This window comes from Xiphophorus hellerii, chromosome 6 (genome assembly GCF_003331165.1).
Source record: "Xiphophorus hellerii strain 12219 chromosome 6, Xiphophorus_hellerii-4.1, whole genome shotgun sequence".
Lineage (NCBI taxonomy): Eukaryota > Metazoa > Chordata > Actinopteri > Cyprinodontiformes > Poeciliidae > Xiphophorus > Xiphophorus hellerii.
Window position 1 is genome coordinate 19874466 of NC_045677.1, and position 20785 is coordinate 19895250.

Here is a 20785-nt window from a genome sequence, read left to right on the forward strand (position 1 = left end):
ACATCACAGACACAAGTGCGATCCCATGTTAGAGCAACAAAATTAACTGGCAGGGTTAGATATTATCTCTGATATTATTTTGTCTATTTAACTGTCTTAAATACTGACCTTAAGTGAGAAACTGAAGAGGAATTTCAGTTTTGGTACCCCATTGATCTTTTAAATGTTTCACCTCGTTATAACGTCCAACCTGAGTGCATAATTGTGAAGTGGAAGAATAAGCAATATCTCAGTGATAGTACATAGCATGGATTGGATATATGGGTATGAAAAGCATCTCATGACCTTGAAGCCTCACCAAGGACTCTAAATTCCATTTAAGTCTGGACTTTGACTGGGCCGTTCCATATTCACGTGAATATGGTTACAAATCTGTTGTAAAGGAGCTCTGACATAATTTTAGGTTGTTGTCCTGGAAGGTGAACTTACACCTCAAGCTTAACAGGTTTCCCAACAACATTGCTCATTATTTGGATCCTTCCATCACCAACAGGTTGAACTGTCACTGTTTAAGAAAGTCATCCTCGTAGTGGGAATGATGTGTTCAAAGGGACGTGCATCATTAGTTTTCCTCCTGACACAGCATGTAATATTTTCCCTCTGACTGGAGCGTTTTGGGATGTTCTCTGAATAATACTTCCCTTGTCCAACCTGTCAGTTTAGAGTTACTGTCTTTGGTTTGCGATAAAAGCTGAGAATATTGTTTTATAACCAGACCTTAAACTCCTCTGCAACTTTCTCTCTGACCTGTTCTCTGGGTTTCTTGGTCTTCATTATGTTGTTTGTTCACTAGTACAAAGAACAGCTGTATTTTCTCTAAGATTAAACTGCACACAAGTGGGCTCTATTTACTAATTAGGTGTCTTATAAAGACAATTGGTTGCGCTGGATTTATTTTTTTAGGAGTACTGAACAGAAGGAGGGCTGAATAAAAATGCACACTACAACTGTTAGACTTTCATTTAAAAAAAAAAAAAAAACATTTTTAAAGCCATGTAACCTTAACTTTGCAGTTATGCATTACTTTTGTTGGTTTATTTCATAACATCCATTAAAAGTTTGGGTTTGTGGCTGAAATGTGACAAAATGTAAAAAAGTTAAGGGATACACAATTTAACAAAGCGGTATAAGCTGTTAGTTAAAATAATGTTGAACAAAATTGCATTATATTATGAAGGAAGTTCCCGGGCCTGAAAGTTATGAGTATTCGCAATCTTTCATGACAGAACAATGTTTGCGATGTAACATTAAACAAAGTGATTCTCAACGGCACTTTTGTTAGATTAGTATCCCTTAACAATCCCGTGAAACCACTGAAAACGGCCTTTTTGAAGCCCCCCGAAACGCTTAGAAAATCACCCAGAAAGAGCAACATGCGGATAGCTCCAGACACGAAAAGAGCAGGAACAAAGCAGGCAGACAGGAAGGACTGTTGATCGTTTCTGTTCTCGAACACATCGCTTGTCTTTTACAGCAGTAATGTTGCTGCCTCCGGGGATTATCAAACCCACTTGGTTCCAAACTGGGAGGATCAACCAACCGCCATGAGCCGCAGTCTGGATGACATCCAACACCTCCTGGGCGCTTCTGACACAAATCAGCCATCTGATCAGCTGGAAGTCAGTCAAATTAGCGACAAATAAAAACGAAAAAAGAGAGGGAAAAAACTATCCTAAAAAGAACAATGAATGCCAACTTATAATTACCCAAAGTGTCTATGAGTTGCATAAATTCGAGCGTTTTAGCGGATATATATAAAAAAGAAACATTCAAAGTGCAAATCTTATGGGCCTGCGCTGCCGCATTCTGAGTGGTATTAATAAGCATAAAATAAAAGTAATGGTTTTATCTTAATTTATTTTCCAGCTACTATTGTTATTATTATTTTCTTTTTTTCTTAATTGCCATCTGCTGTCGATCATTGCCACAGAAAGCTGAGAATCTGGGCCACAACATAAAGCCTCCCACATCCTCTTCTTTAATTTATTCCTTTATTTTTAATTTATTTATTTTTATTGCGACAAAACACATCACAAAACATTAACACATTACTTCACGAATAATTCGATCCATAACGGGTTTCCAGGAGTGCGCGTCAGTGTGAAGAGTTTGTGCGTGCGTGCCTGCATGTGTGTGTATGCGTGCGTGCGTGTGTGTGTGTGCGTTTCAGGAAATAAATTAGATTCATCATCCAAGCATTCGGCATCCGATTACAAAAATCAACAGGATTTATGAGCACGGTCACCAACATTGTGCAGAAATATAAGAAGTGCATCACAGTCGCTCCACGGGAAAGAAAAGTTCACATCAAGCAACCAAAAACTTCCCCATCGTGGTTTACTAATGGCCACTGCCTTTATCATTTTCTCCCCCCTATTAAGGCATGTTACATTTTTATTCCAGCTGAACACAAATGTGATTTTTTTTTTCTCCCCCTGTCAGCTGCAGTGAAATTTTACAACAATGCAACATAAACGAACTTGAAATTCACATAAAACTTTACATTGTCGTTTTACATTATTTTTAATATATATTATTCACAATCAAACAAAACGGACTTAAATTTTTTTTAAAAAGTAAATAAATACTGGGGAAAAAAAATTACATTCAGTTCGGTACTGTAAAAATGATCCGACATATAGGAATGAATTTAAACGTGACATTTTCCGCCTTTACTTTTACCTCCTTGTCCTTCAGTTGACCTATTTTAAGTCCTAAATTATCTGGTGTGTTTGTAAGAATACATTTCTAATAAGCACTGATTGCATTTGGCAAGATTGCATAGCTCAATTGAAGTTTTGTTGAAAACACAGATTCTCTTAGCTCGAAACATGTCTGAGTCAACTACCCTGATGAACTGAAATCAATTTAGCTCTTTTCCCCCCTTTCATTTAATTCTTTTTCATATATAACAAACTATGTTGGGTGCAATCAGCTATATCCAAAAAGTGTATAATTACCAACATTTGCTGTACTTCCATGAAAGAAAAGAAACTTAAATACTACACTGCAACTGTAAGAAAAAAAAGAGAGAAATAAATAAATAAAAAGTAAACAAGTTCGTGTTTCGTCTTAAATTTGACTTGTTTGGAAACAAACATGTAGCACCAATTTATTCAAACTTTGTTTTCCCTTTTAAAAAACGGGGATCTGAAGAATTTAAGATAATAATCATTCAACATAAATTAAAATAACACCCAAACTGCTGCTTTTACAGTTAAGAAGTAACTTTAAACCCCAAAAATGTGCATCAACATCTGAGTTATTTTATTTTATTTTTTTACTTTTGTGCAGAGAAATTTGCATCTGAAGTTTGCACTTCGTCCCATGTGGTGAATTAATTGTGGTAAGAGCCATTGACTTCCCCCTGCGTTTGGAAGGACTGACTGCGGACGTGCAGGTCGTAGGGGAAACGGGCCTCTGGGGAGACTCGGTACATTGAGTTAGATGCGAGGGCCGAGCGCCCTGGCGCGCCACAGTAGCGCACGCCATAGTGGCTGCTTTTCCCATAATCTTGCGGGTCGTCGTGTTTTAGGGAAAAAATTCCATTGAAGTTCATCGGGGGGCTCAGCTGGCCGTCAAAATGCGGGCTCCCACTGTCCGGGGACGGGTTCTCGAAGTAAGTTTCGTAGGCGCTGCTGTAGCTGTAGTGTCGGAAAGGTTTGGAGCCGGTGTCCAGCGTTCCGCCGCTGTGGCCCGGGGGCGAGTTCATGTCCGAGCTGGTGTACGAGTACATAGCTTCGTAGGGCGACCTGCCCGAAAACATCACCTCTCCATTGTGATCCGTGAGAAAATTTCTGGCATTCAGCTGCAAACAGCCCGCCACCAAGTTGGTGGTAGGCTGAGATAATCCTTTGCACAAAGTTTGCACAAAAGCGAGGAGGTCCGGTCTCTTCCCCGCGCTCAGGGTCTCTGATAGGGCCCAGATGTAATTTTTTGCCAGTCTTAGTGTCTCGATCTTGGACAGTTTCTGAGTTTTCGAGTAGCACGGCACAACTTTGCGCAGACTCTCCAGCGCGGCGTTCAAGCCGTGCATTCGGCTGCGCTCCCGGGCGTTGGCTTCATGGCGTCGGAGTTTGGCCCTGTCCACCTGCTCCTTGCCGGGCCTCTTTTTCCGCGGCCCCCGTTTCTTCTGTAGCCCGTTCTCGTCCTGGTCGTCCTCTCTTTCGTCTTCCTCCCTGTCGGAAAGGTCGTCCTCGGCCTCCCTCATCATCTGAGGGTCGGATCTGGCTGTGGGGCGCTGTTGTCGCTCCGGCTGTTGCAGGCTGTCAGGCAGGCTTTCGCGGGGATAGTTGGCACCAAAACGCGGCTCACACATCATATGAGGTACCTCGAATGGCAGCGTCAACTTATCTCCTGCAGGAAAAAGAAAAAAAAAAGTGCAGACGTAAATTGTAAGAGCAAAATTTAGCGCCTACGTCTTTTGAAGGTTGTCAGTTAATTACCCTGTGAATGAGTCCTCCCAGGAGGAAGAGGAACAAATTGGCAAGCGAGGCCGATGTGACTGATGTCTTTTCAAAGACACTCAATTCACAATGATCTGAAAAATGTTCTGGCCCTTTTTACTGCATATTTTTGGGCAGTTTTACAAAATCCAGCCCCGTGTTTTCTTTCTTCAAATTCAGCTGAAAAATAATGAATTAACTACTTACATTAAAAGAAATATTAATAAAACACACACAGACACACACCCCATCATACCCACCTCTGGTCAGCATGTACTTGTCCTCATGGTCCCAATTATCGCCTCTGAATCTCCGCTGCAGCGTCTTCTTTTTTTTTTTTTTTGCAAAACTGCACAATTAAACCAGCCAGAGCTCAAACCCTCCTTTCTCCTCCTCGCTGCGATCCGCTCTCCCCCTTCCTTTCCTCTCTCTTTGAGGAATGACACTCATGCCAACACCGGGTACCCATGCCATCTGCCGCTGACGTCTTGTGGCAGCCGAGACCACGTGTTCAGCGTCCCGTGGGACCCTCCACTCCGCACCGATCATCTGGCAGCTCCGGTAAAAAGGCACCGGGAGGCCCACGTTTACCGTCAAAAACGCAGACCGGAGAGGGATAACGACTAATACCTGCTTCTCACTCGCTGTAAGAAAGAGGAACTTTATTTATTTATTTATTTACTTATTTTGTCTACGAAAAAAAAGATGGAATGCGTAAGGATTTACAGGCATTCTAACAAGTAGACAGATAAATGTTTAATAGAAATGATTAGTTTCAGAAGTCTTCTGTTGATTGGTGAAATGAAAAAAGCATGATAGATAGATAGATAGATAGATAGATAGATAGATAGATAGATAGATAGATAGATAGATAGATAGATAGATAGATAGACAGACAGACAGACAGACAGACAGACAGACAGACAGACAGACAGATTAAAATAAATTAGATTATTAAACTGTCCATATTCGAAAATATAGATGCTTCCCAATTTAAATAATCAATTAGCTGTAATTAACCACATTTTTGGTTTAATTTCATTAGCAACAACCAGGACCTGTCTAACAACAGGAAGTAGGCTAAAAGATCTGAAGAAGCTTTACACCATTCAGATAAGAAATACAGTTCTTGGCATCTATTAGTCTGAAAACTGCAGCAAGGTTATTTCTAAGACTGACTCCAGCAATCTACCAAGAGAGCCATTTTACACAATTGACAAAATATGGAACAGGTTTGATGGGCTGCGCTTCCGAAGTTACTGCAACGATTCATCCAAGAGGTCACAAAAGAAGCCAGAATATCATCTAAAGCCTTGTAGACCTAATTTACATCTGTTTGTGTCGATGTTCACGATTTAACAATAAGAAAGAGACAAATAGATGCAAAAATTGCATGCAAAGGAGAGATTCCTGCTGGATAAGTCTGCTGACCAGAAAGAACACCAAAATCTTGCTTAGATTTATCAAGAGACATTGTGATAGGACAATTTTATGTGCACTGGCTATACAAAAGTGGGACTTTTTGGAAGGTGTGTCATGTTAGATCTGGCTGAATGAAAGAAGATTTTATGACAGAGTAGATGAGGTGTATTGGCATGACCTGCAATATGGCTGAATTAAAACAATCTTTCAAGGAAAAGAGGGCGAAAACTCCTGTCGGATATTAAACATTTTTAGTATGCAGAGTTTGATGGTCTCGACTGGAATTTTTCAATGAATGTAAAATTAAATGAATGAGTCTGAAATGTAACTTTTCGACTACAATCGCTCAAGTTGGGTTTGACTTGAAACAAAGGATGTAGAAAAGTATCTCATACCTACTGATAAACATGCATCTGGGATGCCAAAGGGCTCCAGATAGTTTGGTAGAGAATATGGCAACATAAACTCTTTGAAATATCAGAACTTTTTGAATTTAGCGCTCTTTGACTCTAACAGTCAAATAGTAAACATTCATTGACCATAAACAGTTGCTGATCTGAAGATTTCATTCCTAGTTTTTCAACAAGAAGCTATGGAAATGTTCTTTACCATCTTCCCCAGTCTGCATGCTGAGAAGACGGACAGAGATGGATCTTCTTTCAATTTAGTGGCCAGCTATTAAAGAAATGGGCTCCAGTGTCACATTAAAATCCAAACATTTGCTAATTTTTTCTCCTTTTATCTGTTTTAACTTCCATCAACTTGGGTGACAAAATGTTAATTTGATGCCTAATATCCTACACCCTGATAAATAAAGTTCAAATACAGATATAATCAGCATCAATCACATCACCTGTCGGTGGTCACGATATTATGTCTGTTGTATCTTCAATTATAGATGTTGGATAGAAGAAACCTCTAGGATTTTTTTCTATGGAAAAAAGAGACCTATAACCTACATATTCCATGTTCCAAAAAAAGTGAAACATACATTCTTTAGAAATCAAGGAAGTTTTCCAGCAAAACTATTTTAGTTGAAATTGCCTTAAAAATGTCTCATAAGCAAGTTTGTTTTTTGTCTTAATTTTTTTTTTCAGCTTTATGCACAAGTGATTAAGAAAATTCAGCAGATACTTTACAAGCACAGGATGGTGTGAACATAACAGAGGAGCGTGCACGGTGTTGGTTCCTTACCATTATAGCCATTAAGCACACCCAGTGGAAAAAGACACAATGGCACGCTGCCAAATCCTCACTGGGGCACAGCTGGCACTCGATATGGGTATATGCACTCCTCAGTTATGTGGAACACTCACATACACAATTGCATGCGGAAATGTGTGCCTGTGAATGACCTTGCTGCAAGGAGAATCAATTAAAGCAACTTATCAGTCTCTCTTGTATTGGTTATCGCAGGGCATCGATCACAAGTATGAGTCAGGCTGCAGAAAGGTGGCTGGCGTGAGATCAGGGCACCTTCAACAGTGACAATTAGGGCATGCACGGAACATGGTGAATGTTGCAACGTTTCATCTAATGCATGCATGTAGACAGTTGTATCTAAACACATGTTAACTGCACACGTGGTTCTATAAAAAAAAAACAAAAAACAAAACAAAAAATTAAAAGCCAAAGCAAAACGGCCAAAAAGTGTCGCTTCATTTCTGCCTCTCCCCCCCGAAATGTTTCAGCTGGTCTGCTGGTCGTTCTGGTCCACTACACACACACACATGCACCCCCACACGCACGCCCACCCACGCACACACACACACACACACACACATGGATACATGCTGAAGAGTCAAACTCCCCATCTCAGACTAATCAGTTGACTGCACTAATTGCAAATGCAAATATGCAAATTTATATTAATTAATTACTCCACTAATTAGTTCTCTTGTCTTTTCAGGTAATAAATCATGGTGTGGTTGAGAGAGGAAGAGAGAAAGCGACAGGACTGTGATCTTTTGTCTGCTAAAATCCTCGTCTCAGCTCCGAATCTGATCCGGTGATGCTTTACGGACAGATTTTATCAAGCTGTCATCCACAGAGACTTCTTCGCTTAACTTTCTTTTTTTAATCACACCTCCAGCTTTGCTTAATTATTTCATTTGATATTTCACATGTTGTACTTGAAGGGTGGAAGCATTGTAATTTGGAAGGTATAACAAATAGCACAGGTTGGTAAATCAGGGAGCCTGGCTGACAGTTCTTGCCTGTCAGCTTTTTTAATTATCACATTATCAGCTTTTATAGGCACAGTGCGCGGTGCAGAGCTGCAAATGAAGGCGCCACACATTGCACGCTGAGTCGAAAGCATTTCTCAATTGATGTCAGCAGTTAGAAAGGATCCGTGTCTGGATGATGAGTGCGAGGTGATGTGGTTAAGAGGACGGTAATGGTGTGGTTATACAACAGGATTCTGTCCAACGTTTAATTTAGAGTCACATCTCGTGGGTTAGTTCTCTTTCAGAACCAATATACGAAGCAACTCTAAGTAACACCGACTCCGTAATGAGCCCTGCGACAACTCTCGCTATTTATATTACACCGCCTTCAACTGAGCTCCATGTACAATTAACTAAATGCCAAACACAGAAGCTAAATGAGGAAGTGCTTATGTTGTGCCACATACAAGTGCAAGCCATTTATTTTGAGTACTTGTGGATACCCAAATGAACACTTCAGTTGTTGTCAATAATAATCTTGTTGTCATGGTATAAAGCTGTTTCCAAAATGATTTATTGTTTGTTTTTTTGTTGTTGTTTTTTTCAACATCCATCATATGTTGTTTCCAAATCTCTGATGTTTTGTTCAAGGAATGCCTCAAGTGTGTGTAATATTTGTTCTCTTTATCTTCATGTAACCACTGATAAGTAAATAAACAAACAACAAAAAACTACAACAATGAAGTTAATAAGCAAACATTACTATCTGCTTATATAGGATGTGGAAAACTGGAGAGTAAGCATGTTTCTGTCTATCAATTACCTTACCTATGCTTTACTGTAACATTTTCTGTACTGATAGCAGGATAACAATAACAATTTCCATGTCTGTCACAAGATTGATATCTTTAATAAAGCAAAAAAAAACCAAAAACATTTCAATAAAGTTTCAAAGAAACATTTAGGAGAAAAAGACAGTGAACATACTAGAAACAAAAGAAGAGAGTAATCATTGCATTGGTTCATTGCATTTGAACTTGGGAGTCAAAATATTTAAGCTTTAAGTGAAAGCTGTTGAAAATCTGACTTTTAACACCAGAAGTGTCCCACTTGAAACAAGGTCACAATCCAACTTTTCAGGTTTGAATATTAAATATGTTTTGGCTGTAGCAGGAAGCGTACGTTTAACTTCTTCTAGTTTACATCTCATGAACTTAGTTTGACACACAGTATTATTGTACATTAGTTGAATCCATAAAACGCTGCACAGGTCACTTTATTATGTGTGCCTGCTTAATTGCTTGTTAGCACAAATGGCAAGTCAGCCAATCACATGACAGCAACTCATTTCAGTTAGATCTCTAGACATCATGAAGATGACTTGCTGTAGTTGGAACTGGTGAAGAAAGGGGAAGTGACTTTGAACATGGCAGGATTGTTGGGACTAGACAGGCTGATCTGAGTCTGCTGACCTACCGGAAATAAAAAAACAAAACAATAAAATGTCTTATGATTTGCAGTTCACATGGACTTTGAGCTTACTCTAAATATTTCATGTTTGAGAGTTGGGTTTAATTTCTCAAAATGTGTATTTCAATGTGACACCTGTTTACTATGACTATCATATGACATCATTATTATTTATGAAATACATTGAGTCATGTTGTGGCTCATGTACTTCTATTTTTTATGTATTACAATTACTGCACACGTTTTTTCAGGCGTATACTGTATAGCGTTTTCGTTTGAATATGTATACGAATTCCTTTACTGTGAGGTTGAGGTTTGTTAAAACATCTTTTATGTAGGTGGACAAAGTTGTGTCTTTCTGTTCATTATTAGCTATGAGAACTGAAATATATCTTAGGAAAGGCCACATCCTTGAGTCTAGAGATAAATCATTTTTGGGAGAATTTTTTGTTTAGAATAAGTTTCTTGTTGGTTTCAATCGTTCCTCACATGCAGCCTGGTGGACATGCAAAGGAGAGCTATAGATTGAGGGACTGATTACCAGAGGCCAAGTCCTAGACTGGTGTCCTCCAGCTGTGCTTTTCTACCCAATTAGAACCTCCATATGCTGCCCCACTCAGCTGCTGAGTGGCTGCACCTCCCACCCACACAGGTGGAGCATTGTCTGCTCCTTTTTGTGTATTTTGTGTGTGTGTTTTATTTGGTTGCTGTGGTCTGCTAATGCAAACACTCTACAGACAGGTGAAGGGATTTTCTCCAATGTCCACTCAGCTTGGTTCCCAAATGTCCAAAACGTGTAATGCAATATGTCCCTGTAAGATCTATTTCCATTCTGTGTGTGATGGCCCAATCGTGCAAAACTCTCAAGTCTGTTTTCTCACACTTACATTTACTCCGGCTGTTGCTGCACCTTTGATAACAAGCAAACAGGTATTTAGGTGGGTGGCGCAGAAGTGCTAATAGTATTAAAATATGGGAGCATGAATAATGGATATGTTTGTGAAAATGTATAATGTAAAGATGTTAGTCCTGTTTTCAGACAGAGACGGGATGCAGACGTGAAGCGTTGCTGCAGGCGCCCGTTTCTCTTTCAAAGCACAATCTGTTCGCACTCGTTCAAAGATGCCTGTGACAATCTGCTGTGGAAGAATGCGACACTTCCATACACAAAGAGTGATAAGATAAATAAAAATGTGTCACATTTCATATTTAAGTGAGAATCACATCTTTACTCTTGTATAAGCATGGGAAGACAATGGATATATAACGGTGTAAAAGACGTGAACCATGATATTGATAAAATCATGATTGATCATCATTTCTCCAAAATACACGAGACCCCAGGATGCAGCCCACAGGTGTAGGATTACCTGGTTTTACTAATCTTTGAAGACAAGAAACAAAAAACCTACAGCTGTCAATTTTACTTGAAGATGCTTTTTTTGTAATTACTTTTACACATTAGATGGTAGCGCTGAATCCACTTTTTCAAATGCTGAGTTGATTGATTGGACTGAGATTTTATTTTCTCACATTATCAACACACTGAGTGTTAATAGGAGCTCAGTTTTCCCCCTTTCTCTTTCCTTTCTCTTTGACTTAGCTTGAAACTCTTAAATCACTTTTCAAATACATCATGGCAATTCATTTTCTGTTTTTTTTCTACTTTGAGTTTCTAGTGTCTTAAGAAACACTTGAAAACGAAAATACAGCACACTGAACAAAGACTAGCCCTCTTAGAAACCGTTTTGGTTTTTTGTATTTATCCAGGGAAATAAACTATGCAAGCCATATGTGAAAAAGTAATTGCTCTCCTATCAGTTGTTTGCGACACGTGGTAATGAATATTTTAAAGTGTTTTGCAGGGATTTTGACCTACCATTTTTTGTTGAACCGTTTTAATTCACCCATTGAGAGTTTAAGCATGAATGGCCACAGAATCAGACTTAAGTCTAGACTTTGACTAGGCCACTCCCAAAATCTTTTACTTGTGATCTTTGAGTCTTCAGAAGTGGACTGGGTGGTATGATTTTGGACAACGGTCCAAGAGAAAGAACTCCCACCTTCCAAAAGGATCTGTGTTTGGTTTATCAATCAGAACATTTTCCAAAAAGTTGTTGGGATCTCCAAATTATTGGACCTTTGTGTTTGTTTTGGTTTGCAGAAGTTTTCACTATAGAACTAACTGACCCATGTTTGCAATTTTTGCCATTCATGTGTGTTCTATGTTTTCTTTATTTGTGGACAGCAGCTCTGACTATGGATAATTTTAGTCCCAAAACCTTGGAAAGCTTCACCAGAGTGTTAGAAATCACCAACTTAGTTGTTCGTCTGTTCTTAAATTTCTTTTGATCTGGGAGGGAAGTGATGTTTTCTTTTTTCTGTCTTTCTGTCTGCTTCATATTGTCAGGCAGGATTTATTTGAGAAAATTCTTTATTTTTCTGGGATCAATCAGTCATGGGTGAAGCTAGTGAAGTGGGCAAAAAAAGTCTGTTGATTAATATAATTTAATAAGGGGGAAAGTGATATTTTTACACTAGACCGAGGTTGGTTTGGATCGGGACTAGCCTCAATGAACTCAATAATAATAATTTAAACATCGCAACTTCTTTGTAAAGGTCATCTTTGCCTGATATAAAAAAATTGTTTGAACTGAAACATTTAAGTTTGGATAAAAGACAGAAACACTGAAAAGAACCAGAACCCGTGAGAAAATCTGTGGTTTATCACAGCACTGTAAAACTAACCTAGAATTACGTACAAACCTAAAGAATGAACTGTCAACCCTTTCAAAACGTCAGGTTGACTCCAGTTTATTTGGACTCCTTTAATCTTATTTGCTATAAAATTGTGAGAGTTAACATAACTTACTGAAACAATATTTTGCAAACCTTGTATTTTTTCTGCCTTTCTTATAAAATGATCCATTTGTTTCCTGGTTTTTCACTAATGATGCCAGAAAGCCTCGAGTCAGGTCACATTTATCTGCCACAGAAACACTGTAAGGGTTGCAACAAACATTTACTCTATTAATTAAAGGCCCCTCATTTGTATCTGCTTTAATCAGTGGCTGATTTATTGTTTTTATAATGAAACTGACACACACAGTGAGTTTCAGCAACACATCATACATGTCTGTAACTGCTGAACGCCTGCCTGCAAATTTGCCACATAAACTTACAGTAATGTCAGTGCTCACAACTTGTTACGCCGTTAATCCAAATGAGCTGCTGCCAGTTTTGCGGTCAGGGTCAGGATTGCTGCTATCTCTCTAATCATTGCAGCCACAGAGTCTTTCAATGCAAATCTTTCACTGGAGACTTCAGGGAGTCCCAATGCCCTCAGCCACTTGCATCATCTGCTGCGTGTCACAATGCTGCAGCCATGATGGGCGTCTGTCCTGCCCCCTGTGCCCACCTGAGGGGGTTACAGTTGGCACCTGACAGCCTTCCAAAAACAACTCAGAAAAAAAAAACGAGCCACTTGGCTGCCAGCAGAAATAGCTTCTTCCTATTCGGAGGTCGTCCCCAGTCAAGAGGAGGGAAGCTTGGCTCTTTAAGTGTTGGGCCGATTCCCAGACTCACAAGCAGCTCGAGCCGTAGGGCCCCTTTGCTTCTGGGCTCTCGATCAGTCACTCTAAATGCAGCTCTGTGCTCTTTCCAATGGATAGACAGGGTTTCATTTTTATTAAACAGCTTGATATGCGGTGTCTATGTTACATGCTGTATCAAGTGGCCGTGTGTGGTTAAGTGCCGACAACATGTTGTTGGTTCTGCTTTAGTTAGGGGACAATTTCCTAAGAGGCCACATATAAGGGTGGAAAAGGGTGTGATAGTTTATTGATGCGCAGCTTGACTTTAAAGAGGGAGCAAACAATGTATCGACAACAATATCAGATAAAAGATGCAAGTAAATAAAACTCAATTAAAAGGCACATTTCATAAAACACAAAAACAGTTTTAAATAAGATACAAACCAAACAGAAATTTGAAATTAAACCATTTTTTTTAACATTTGTCTGTTTAGTGGATGTTTTTGTTTTAAATGATGTCACAGAGTCTTAAGATTTTTATCTTTTGTTTTGGCATTTATTTTGTTTTTTATTTCTTAAACATTTTCTATATCTTTGTTTGATTAGCAATGATATTTTATTTGACTTTTATTAAAACAGTTTAAGTGTTTCATAATTGTATATTTTTGCTCTAAAATATGATTGACTGAATGATTCAATTGAATAATTTTATAAATCACTGTTACAAAAAATCTGTTTCAATATTCAGAAATGAAGCATTTCTATGATAGATGATATTAAATATTTTGTCACAAATATATATATTTTAACACATTAAACACATTGTTTATATAAAAAGTAGCATCTCTACATATATGACAGCTGTTATATCCCATTGCCTATTTAATTTCAATACAAAAACGTCATTCTACTCAATTAAGCACCGATAGGGTGAATCACCTGAACCCAATGTTAATGCACTTGAAAGATGTAGCTAAAAATTAGGATTATTTCATTTAATATTTATTTCACAACTCTCCCTAGATTAAATAATTATGTTTTTTAAACATGGATATAAATATATATATATTTTTTTTAATTATTTATTTCTCCATTTTTGCTCATTTTTTTTTATTTCACCTTTTGCAAATGACAATTTAGAATCAGGGAAATGTTTGTAGTAGGTTATAGAATAGAACAAAATAGATAATTTCACTCAGGATATAGTCATAAATTGTAAAATGAGATTGTGAAAAACTTTTGCACTTTTAATTTTTTAGAGCGATGTAATTATAAATTCCAGCTGGTGTGTGCTGCTGGACAAGATACAAGTTTTAGGCCATGTTGTGTCACGCTGCTTCTGTTCAGTGCCCTCAGAGCAAATCTCTCTGCAGGTGTGGCTGATTTCTTTTAAATGGAAGAAAAGGCAAACTGATTAGCAGGTCCAGGTAAGATCTGTGCAGCTTTTTTCCCGCCAGTGGTTGTGTGATTAAATCACACGAAGCGAGTCTCAAGGAGCAGCTTAATGAAGGGACAAGCTGGTGAATGCCTCTGCGCCCTCCTCCCCCTCACGTCCTCCTACTCTCCCTCCAACGAGCAGCACTGGAGCTCGGCCCAAGACTGGGACATCAGGCTGGGTGGAGCACGGACACACACACTCACACACGTAAGGACCTTGTTTAATGCCAGCTTAATGTACTTATTCATCACTTTATTTGTCATCTAAGAAAGGAACAATTCAAATACAGGGGATCTAAACATACACGTTGTCTTTTCTAGGTTTAAAAACTTATGACTTACAGCACACACACACACCAACACACGCAGCCAGAGAAAGATTGACAAAATGATGTAGCAGACTCCACAGGACACATTTTCTATCCAGCCACCCTTGACTGGAGTTAATACAGCAAAGAAACTCATTTACACATTTTACTACCAAGTGGATTTAATTGAGCAATGACAAAAAAAAAAAAACAGCAGCTCTGTAAATCAACAGTGAGCCAAAAGAACAAAGAAATCCGACAAATCTTCCTTTACAGCTGCTCCAAATATCTCACTAAGGCCAGAAAATAAGCATTAAAATCTCTTTAAAACACTGTTGATAGCTTTTGGTTACAGGCAGTCCCTGTTCACACGCCTGGCACTGGTCTTTTATGGCGAGGAACCTAATACAAGATTTCTGTTCTAGTGCAAACACAGTGGCCATAGGCACCGAGGAACAGCTGCCATATAATTGAATTAACATTCGCCTTCTGCTCCGGCACTCAGCGCTGTGCTGAGAAGTCATACGAAAACCTTCTCTGAGCTCCATCAACCTGCCCATGAATATGCATGCTGCTAGTGATAAATATGCGCTCTGTGTCTAATGTTTGTGGAGTTGCCTGCACAACGAATAAAGAGTTATACCATGTAGACTGTCTTGGGGATTGACATGGTATATATCAAGTTGGTTGATCTTTCTTTCTTTTTACCGCCACAGGCCCCCTGAGGATGAGAGCTGTGATACCTCAGATGTTTCAATGAGATTTAAAGTCTAACAGAGACATCTAGTGGACACATGCTTTGTTCTAGTTAACTCATTTTCATTTTGGGCCGTATCAAAAACCTGAATGTTCTTAAAGGGCCGGTTGTGCCAGAATGTATAAAACCCACTAAGCTGTTAAAATATCAGTGAATGGCTGTTTGTGTCAGTTTCTTAAAATTAAATATTGAACATCTTTTCACACTGACCAGTCCATCCAGGATTTTGTGAATGTTTGTGTTTTTTTATTTGTTTTTTTTTTGCTAATATATGATGCTAAATGTAACTTTTATTACTCGCCGTATCGGTCATGGACTATAGCTTGACATCAAGTCAGGTTGAGGCAGCAGTCACTGAAACCCAATGTTTTCAGACAATCAGGAAAAGAAATGTGGGGAGCTGTTGATTTTGTATGAATTTTTCAGATTTGTGAAAAATTGGAGGGACTACTTGACACCTGTAAAGGGCCACATAAAAAGCTATGGTGGGCCAGATTTGGCCCCTGGGCCTTGAGTTTGACACATGTGTTCTAGTAGCACAATCTCTCACTGAGTTTTAGAGATTTTCTAACCTTGCTCGACATCCTCCTCATTATTAGTTGTAGGAGACATTGGTGTATAAATACAGCTCTGCAAAACAAATAGCCCACTGCACTGAACCCCATTGAAAACCTCATGGTTATTCCACCACATATTGATTTCTGAACTCTTTCTGAGTTAAAACATTAGTACAGTATTGTTGTTTCTAAATCAATATGAACTTGTTTTCTTTGAGCTATTTGAGGTCTGAAAGCACTGCATCTTTTTTGTGATTTTGACCATTTCTCATTTTCTGCAAATAAAAACTAAATGTTTGCTTGGAATTTTGGAGACATGTCAGTAGTTCATAGAATAAAATAACAATGTTCATTTTACTCATATACCTATAAAGAGTGAAATCACATAAACTGATCATTTCAAGTGTGACATAGTGTCATAAACTCTGAAAACTCACCAGTTTCTGTAATAAAGCTATTTGGGTTTTGAATTAATATACTGAAAACAATTACTTTTCAGTGAAATTCTCATTATTGTGAACAGGTAGTGATACCAGGAAAAGCCTACATAATTACAGCTTAGGCATTTTTGTTTAGTGTTATGTGCATCCATTCTATTAACGGACTAGAAGTTGAATACAATTTAAAATATCTCACTTTTAGATTCTAGGGTAGAGGTGCAGAAATGAAGACAGGCACACATGATCTGAGCCCTTTGAGTTCAGATTTATTGATACGGCTGTGCAGTCACAGAGCATGGTGGCACACACGGCCGCCTGGCCAGCATGGGACAGTGACACACACATGCACGTGCACTCACACTCACACGCTTCTCTTCATTCTGTCCACAGAAGAGAGGCAGAGGAGAATTATTACCAGCTTTTAAAACAATTCATCAACTTCTGTAAGCTAGCATGTTGCAGCTGTGATCTTCAATTATGATTATTGTGTTGCTACAGTTTTATGAACCAAAACAGATCAACGTCGTCAGCCAATTGGGTTATCTAAAACCCATCACTGTTGTATCTTAAATGGGTTGTTAGGTCAGATTTACGCAGTCCACTGCATCTCTTTGTTTAATCCTCTTTCTCTCACAGCCACTCATCTAATCACACTCATTGACAGAGCAGGTCACAGTGAGATCATCAGAAATGCACGTTAAGTATTTTTGCAGCACACACACACACACACCCATCCACGCATTACATCCATCTATTCTCAGTCATTAGATCACTGGTTGCTGAGATCAGTCGTTACAGAGAGACAAAACAGGGAAACAAAGCATTAAACAGACTGATTGTAACCTGAACAAAACACCATATTAAGAAGTCTTTACAGATCAGCAATACAGCTCTGTTCCTATGGTGGTCGGTATAATGTCCTGTTAAATGTTTATATATTATAGGCTATCACAGTAGCTAGAAGAACATAGAGCAAAAACTACAAGTCTGTACATGTGTTGGTCTCTTGGTCCAGAAAATATATTCTGCTTTACCAAGTGTCAGGCAGCCTATTACAATTATGTTTTTATTTCTAATATTTAAAGATTGTTGCACGTTACATTAACAGTTTAAATTTTTCTTTTTCTGACTTCAGCGCTGGTGAAGAAAAACAAGGTAGACAAACACACAGGGGAGACAATAGATAAAACAAAAGGACTGATAAAAAGGCTAAAACAGTAGAATAAAACTGAAAAACGGACACTACGCCACACCGCCTAGCTATAAAATAGACTTCTCTGAATGAAAGTGAGCAAAATATAGCGCAATATCTAGCTTTAAAAATACTATATCCTGCAACATTAATCTTTAAAAACAAAATAGTCTCGGCTGAATCCTAAGTGTGAAAAATTGTAAGGAGAACTCGACTAGCGGTTCAGCTGCACCGGGATCAGCGCAGGTTTTAACGACATCACTGAACACGTTTACAGGTGTTACTTGTGACATGGAAAGTACAGATAGAGGCACACATTCAGCCAGCTGGCTTGCTAACCACTGACTGCATCTTTTCGATGGAAAGTAGCATATGGTTTCAGTGCATGAGAAACTGCTCTAACCCATCAGAAGCTGGTTATAAAAAACAACATGGATACAAAAACAATCTTTCCCTCACTTTTGATATATGTTTTCATAATTTCTTTAAATGTTCAATCCTCTCAAATGTTTGGATATAACTATGTGGTACAATATAATATACACAGGTACCTTCTAAAGCTTAAACTTCACACAATATATGTGGTAAATTTCATAGAAAAAAACTTTGAGGTTTAAGGAAAATAACATCCATCACTTAGCAAATACTGCCCAGATGTGTATTTTCTTTTCTGCAAATTAATGTGCTGAGCACAGTGCATTACAAAGGTACCGACTTAAACTTTTTCACATTTTGTTGTGTTACAACCACAAACTTCAATGTATTATAAAGGAATTTTATATGATATAGAGCATTATTTTTGAAGTGGGAAGAAAATGACTGAAACCCCAGTGCAAACAACTGCCTTCAGAAAGTGGCCTAATTAGAGTCAATCCGTGTGTAATTTATTTTCAGTACAAATCCAGCTCTTCTATGAGGGTCTCATAGACCAAGGGATGTAGTTGAAAGGCTTGTGATGAAGTCGTGGGGAAATTTAAAGCAGGGCTGGGATATAAAAGACATAAAAGTTTGTAACATCTCACAGAGCATTCACAGAATCCATCATCATAAAGGAAGCCATAACAGCAGCAGTTTTACTTTGCCTAAAACACGTTGGGAAAAAAAAATATATATATATATTTGGCCTTCATGCTATCTTCACCATGAAAACAGCATCTCCAATGTGACAAATGGAGAGGGCAGCATCCTGCTTCTGCTCAGCAGCGAAAAGGAAGCTAGTCAGAGGTGATGAGTACATGAGTTAAGTTAAACACAAGGCAAATGCTCTTGATTTACTCTTAGTGAGTTGCTGTAATAGCAGCCAATAATGGCTGTACAAAATGGTAATTCAGGGCAGGATTTATGTGCCCAGTTTTCAGATACAAATATATGAAGAAAACGTTGAAAAATTGTTTTCTTCACCGCTATGCATTACTCTGTCACAACAAATCCAAATAAAACAAATAAATGTTTGTGGTTCCAACACGACATAAAGTGGAAACCTTATACAAATCATAAATACCTTTGCTAGGCACTGCATAAAGTGAAAACTGACCCACATGTCCAATATGGTACATATGCAAAGTGCGCAATAAGTACATTTTTTATATACAACATTACAGGCCTTGAAATCCTGGCAAAGAGAAGCAGACACGCTTTGGACAGATACGCCTCAGATGCGTCGCAGAAGCGTGAAAGTTTCGGCAGCCTAAGTGGCGTATGGGCACACTGTAAACACGCTGATTGAATGTCACACCAGCGACCAAGAAGGGGAAGCTGTTTGGACAAAACTGCTCTGTGGAATAAAAGCAAAAATGAACACTGAAAAAAGTTTTAGCAACAATGTTGAGCTCTTGCTACAGCTTCAAAACACATCAGAAGGCATCAAGTAAACACACAATGTGACAATATTAGACAGAAATAGTGCATAAATTGTACAGGAAATTAATGCAAAACAAATATGTTTTCAAAAAGATGAACAAAAACATTGTATTTACAAAAAAAACCAAAAAAAAACTTGAATGCATCTGCGCGTGTGATATGTTAAAATTGCAAAAAGCTGCTTTCTAATTTTTGGACTTTTATTTTTTTCCACAAATATCTTACATTTTATCTCAAAAATATTTCCCTCACTGGACGGCTGATGGATTTCTGTTCCATATTCAACCATTAATAAACATTTAAATATGTACAGAAAAGAAAAACATAGGAAAAAATAAAACAATTTGCACCTGGCTGTAAAGAATACAAATGCATTTAATTGCAAAAAAGTTAAAGAAAGTAAACACACAAAATATTTTCTCTTTGTGGCTTTAGCAACCATAAGGAGCACTCAAAGGAAAATTGTTTTCTAAGTTAGTCTAGATTTATTTAAGGAGTACTTGGTAATAAAACAGTAGTGCTGAAGACCTATGGCAAGAATCTCAAATTACTGTACAGACATATAATCTACATGCAGTATAGGCGTTGTAGAAGTCCCTCTAGATATGCATCTATTCTGCATATGTGGTAGTAAGTCGCAACAAATCTCTTAACTCCCATCTCCCAACAAATAAATCTAATATAGATGTATCCAGAATGTGGAAGTGGGACTTTTAAAACAGCTACAAGAGTTGAGTTAAAAAATGCAATAAAAAGGAAAATAAAAGAACACTGCCCAAACTACCACAAAAACAAACTAGTTTGCCAGTGGTGACACTGTAATAGCCACTGGATGGAAATAAACCTCTTCATTATTATTTTATTATTATTATTATTATTTAAAAAAAAGCAGGAAAGAAAGAATAATGCACCTTACTGTTTATAAATGGCGAAAACATTATACATGTGATAGAAGCTGTTGAAATGCAAAGACATAAACAAAAAGGAAGCAAAGGTGTCAGTTTTTCAGTCGTCTGTAGAGGGCAGCAGAGTCCAACTTCAACCTTTAAACAGCAACAGGGCAGAATCAGTGTAGCCATGATGCTCCTCTTCTCTGTTATTCCATCACTGCCTCTGTTTGGATGCAACAGGATACATACTTTAGAAATTTTGAAAACAAGTTTTACCAAATTCATCATTTGTATATCAATCATTGC

The 20785-nt window shown here is 38.2% G+C and overlaps 2 protein-coding genes and 1 long non-coding RNA gene across 8 annotated transcripts in view; 1 reads left to right on the forward strand and 2 right to left on the reverse strand.

The window, feature by feature from the left end:
• Positions 1–1974: 1974 nt before the first annotated feature.
• Positions 1975–4869, reverse strand: neurod6b (neuronal differentiation 6b). 2 transcript variants are annotated; one of them, XM_032566580.1, is made up of 3 exons: positions 4706–4859; positions 4446–4625; positions 1975–4356 (listed from the first exon to the last, which is right to left on the reverse strand). In XM_032566580.1, the coding sequence occupies exon 3, from the start codon at positions 4319–4321 to the stop codon at positions 3338–3340; it is 984 nt and encodes a 327-aa protein (XP_032422471.1). In that variant the 5' UTR covers positions 4322–4356; positions 4446–4625; positions 4706–4859; the 3' UTR covers positions 1975–3337. The 2 variants fall into 2 exon arrangements, with proteins under 2 accessions (XP_032422471.1, XP_032422470.1); XM_032566579.1 differs by lacking the exon at positions 4446–4625 and having other exon boundaries at positions 4706–4869.
• Positions 4870–4991: 122 nt separating this feature from the next.
• On the forward strand, positions 4992–8607 carry LOC116722344 (uncharacterized). Its single transcript, XR_004339748.1, has 2 exons — positions 4992–5091; positions 7777–8607. It is a non-coding gene; the product is annotated as an uncharacterized LOC116722344 (long non-coding RNA).
• Positions 8608–16783: 8176 nt separating this feature from the next.
• pde1cb (phosphodiesterase 1C, calmodulin-dependent b) overlaps positions 16784–20785 on the reverse strand; it is a 101705-nt gene continuing 97703 nt past the window's right edge. For all 5 annotated transcript variants that reach the window (XM_032565882.1, XM_032565881.1, XM_032565883.1 and 2 more), the window contains one exon: positions 16784–20702. In XM_032565882.1, the coding sequence (XP_032421773.1) occupies positions 20686–20702 (17 nt within the window). In that variant the 3' untranslated portion in view covers positions 16784–20685. The remainder of the gene's footprint in view (positions 20703–20785) is intronic.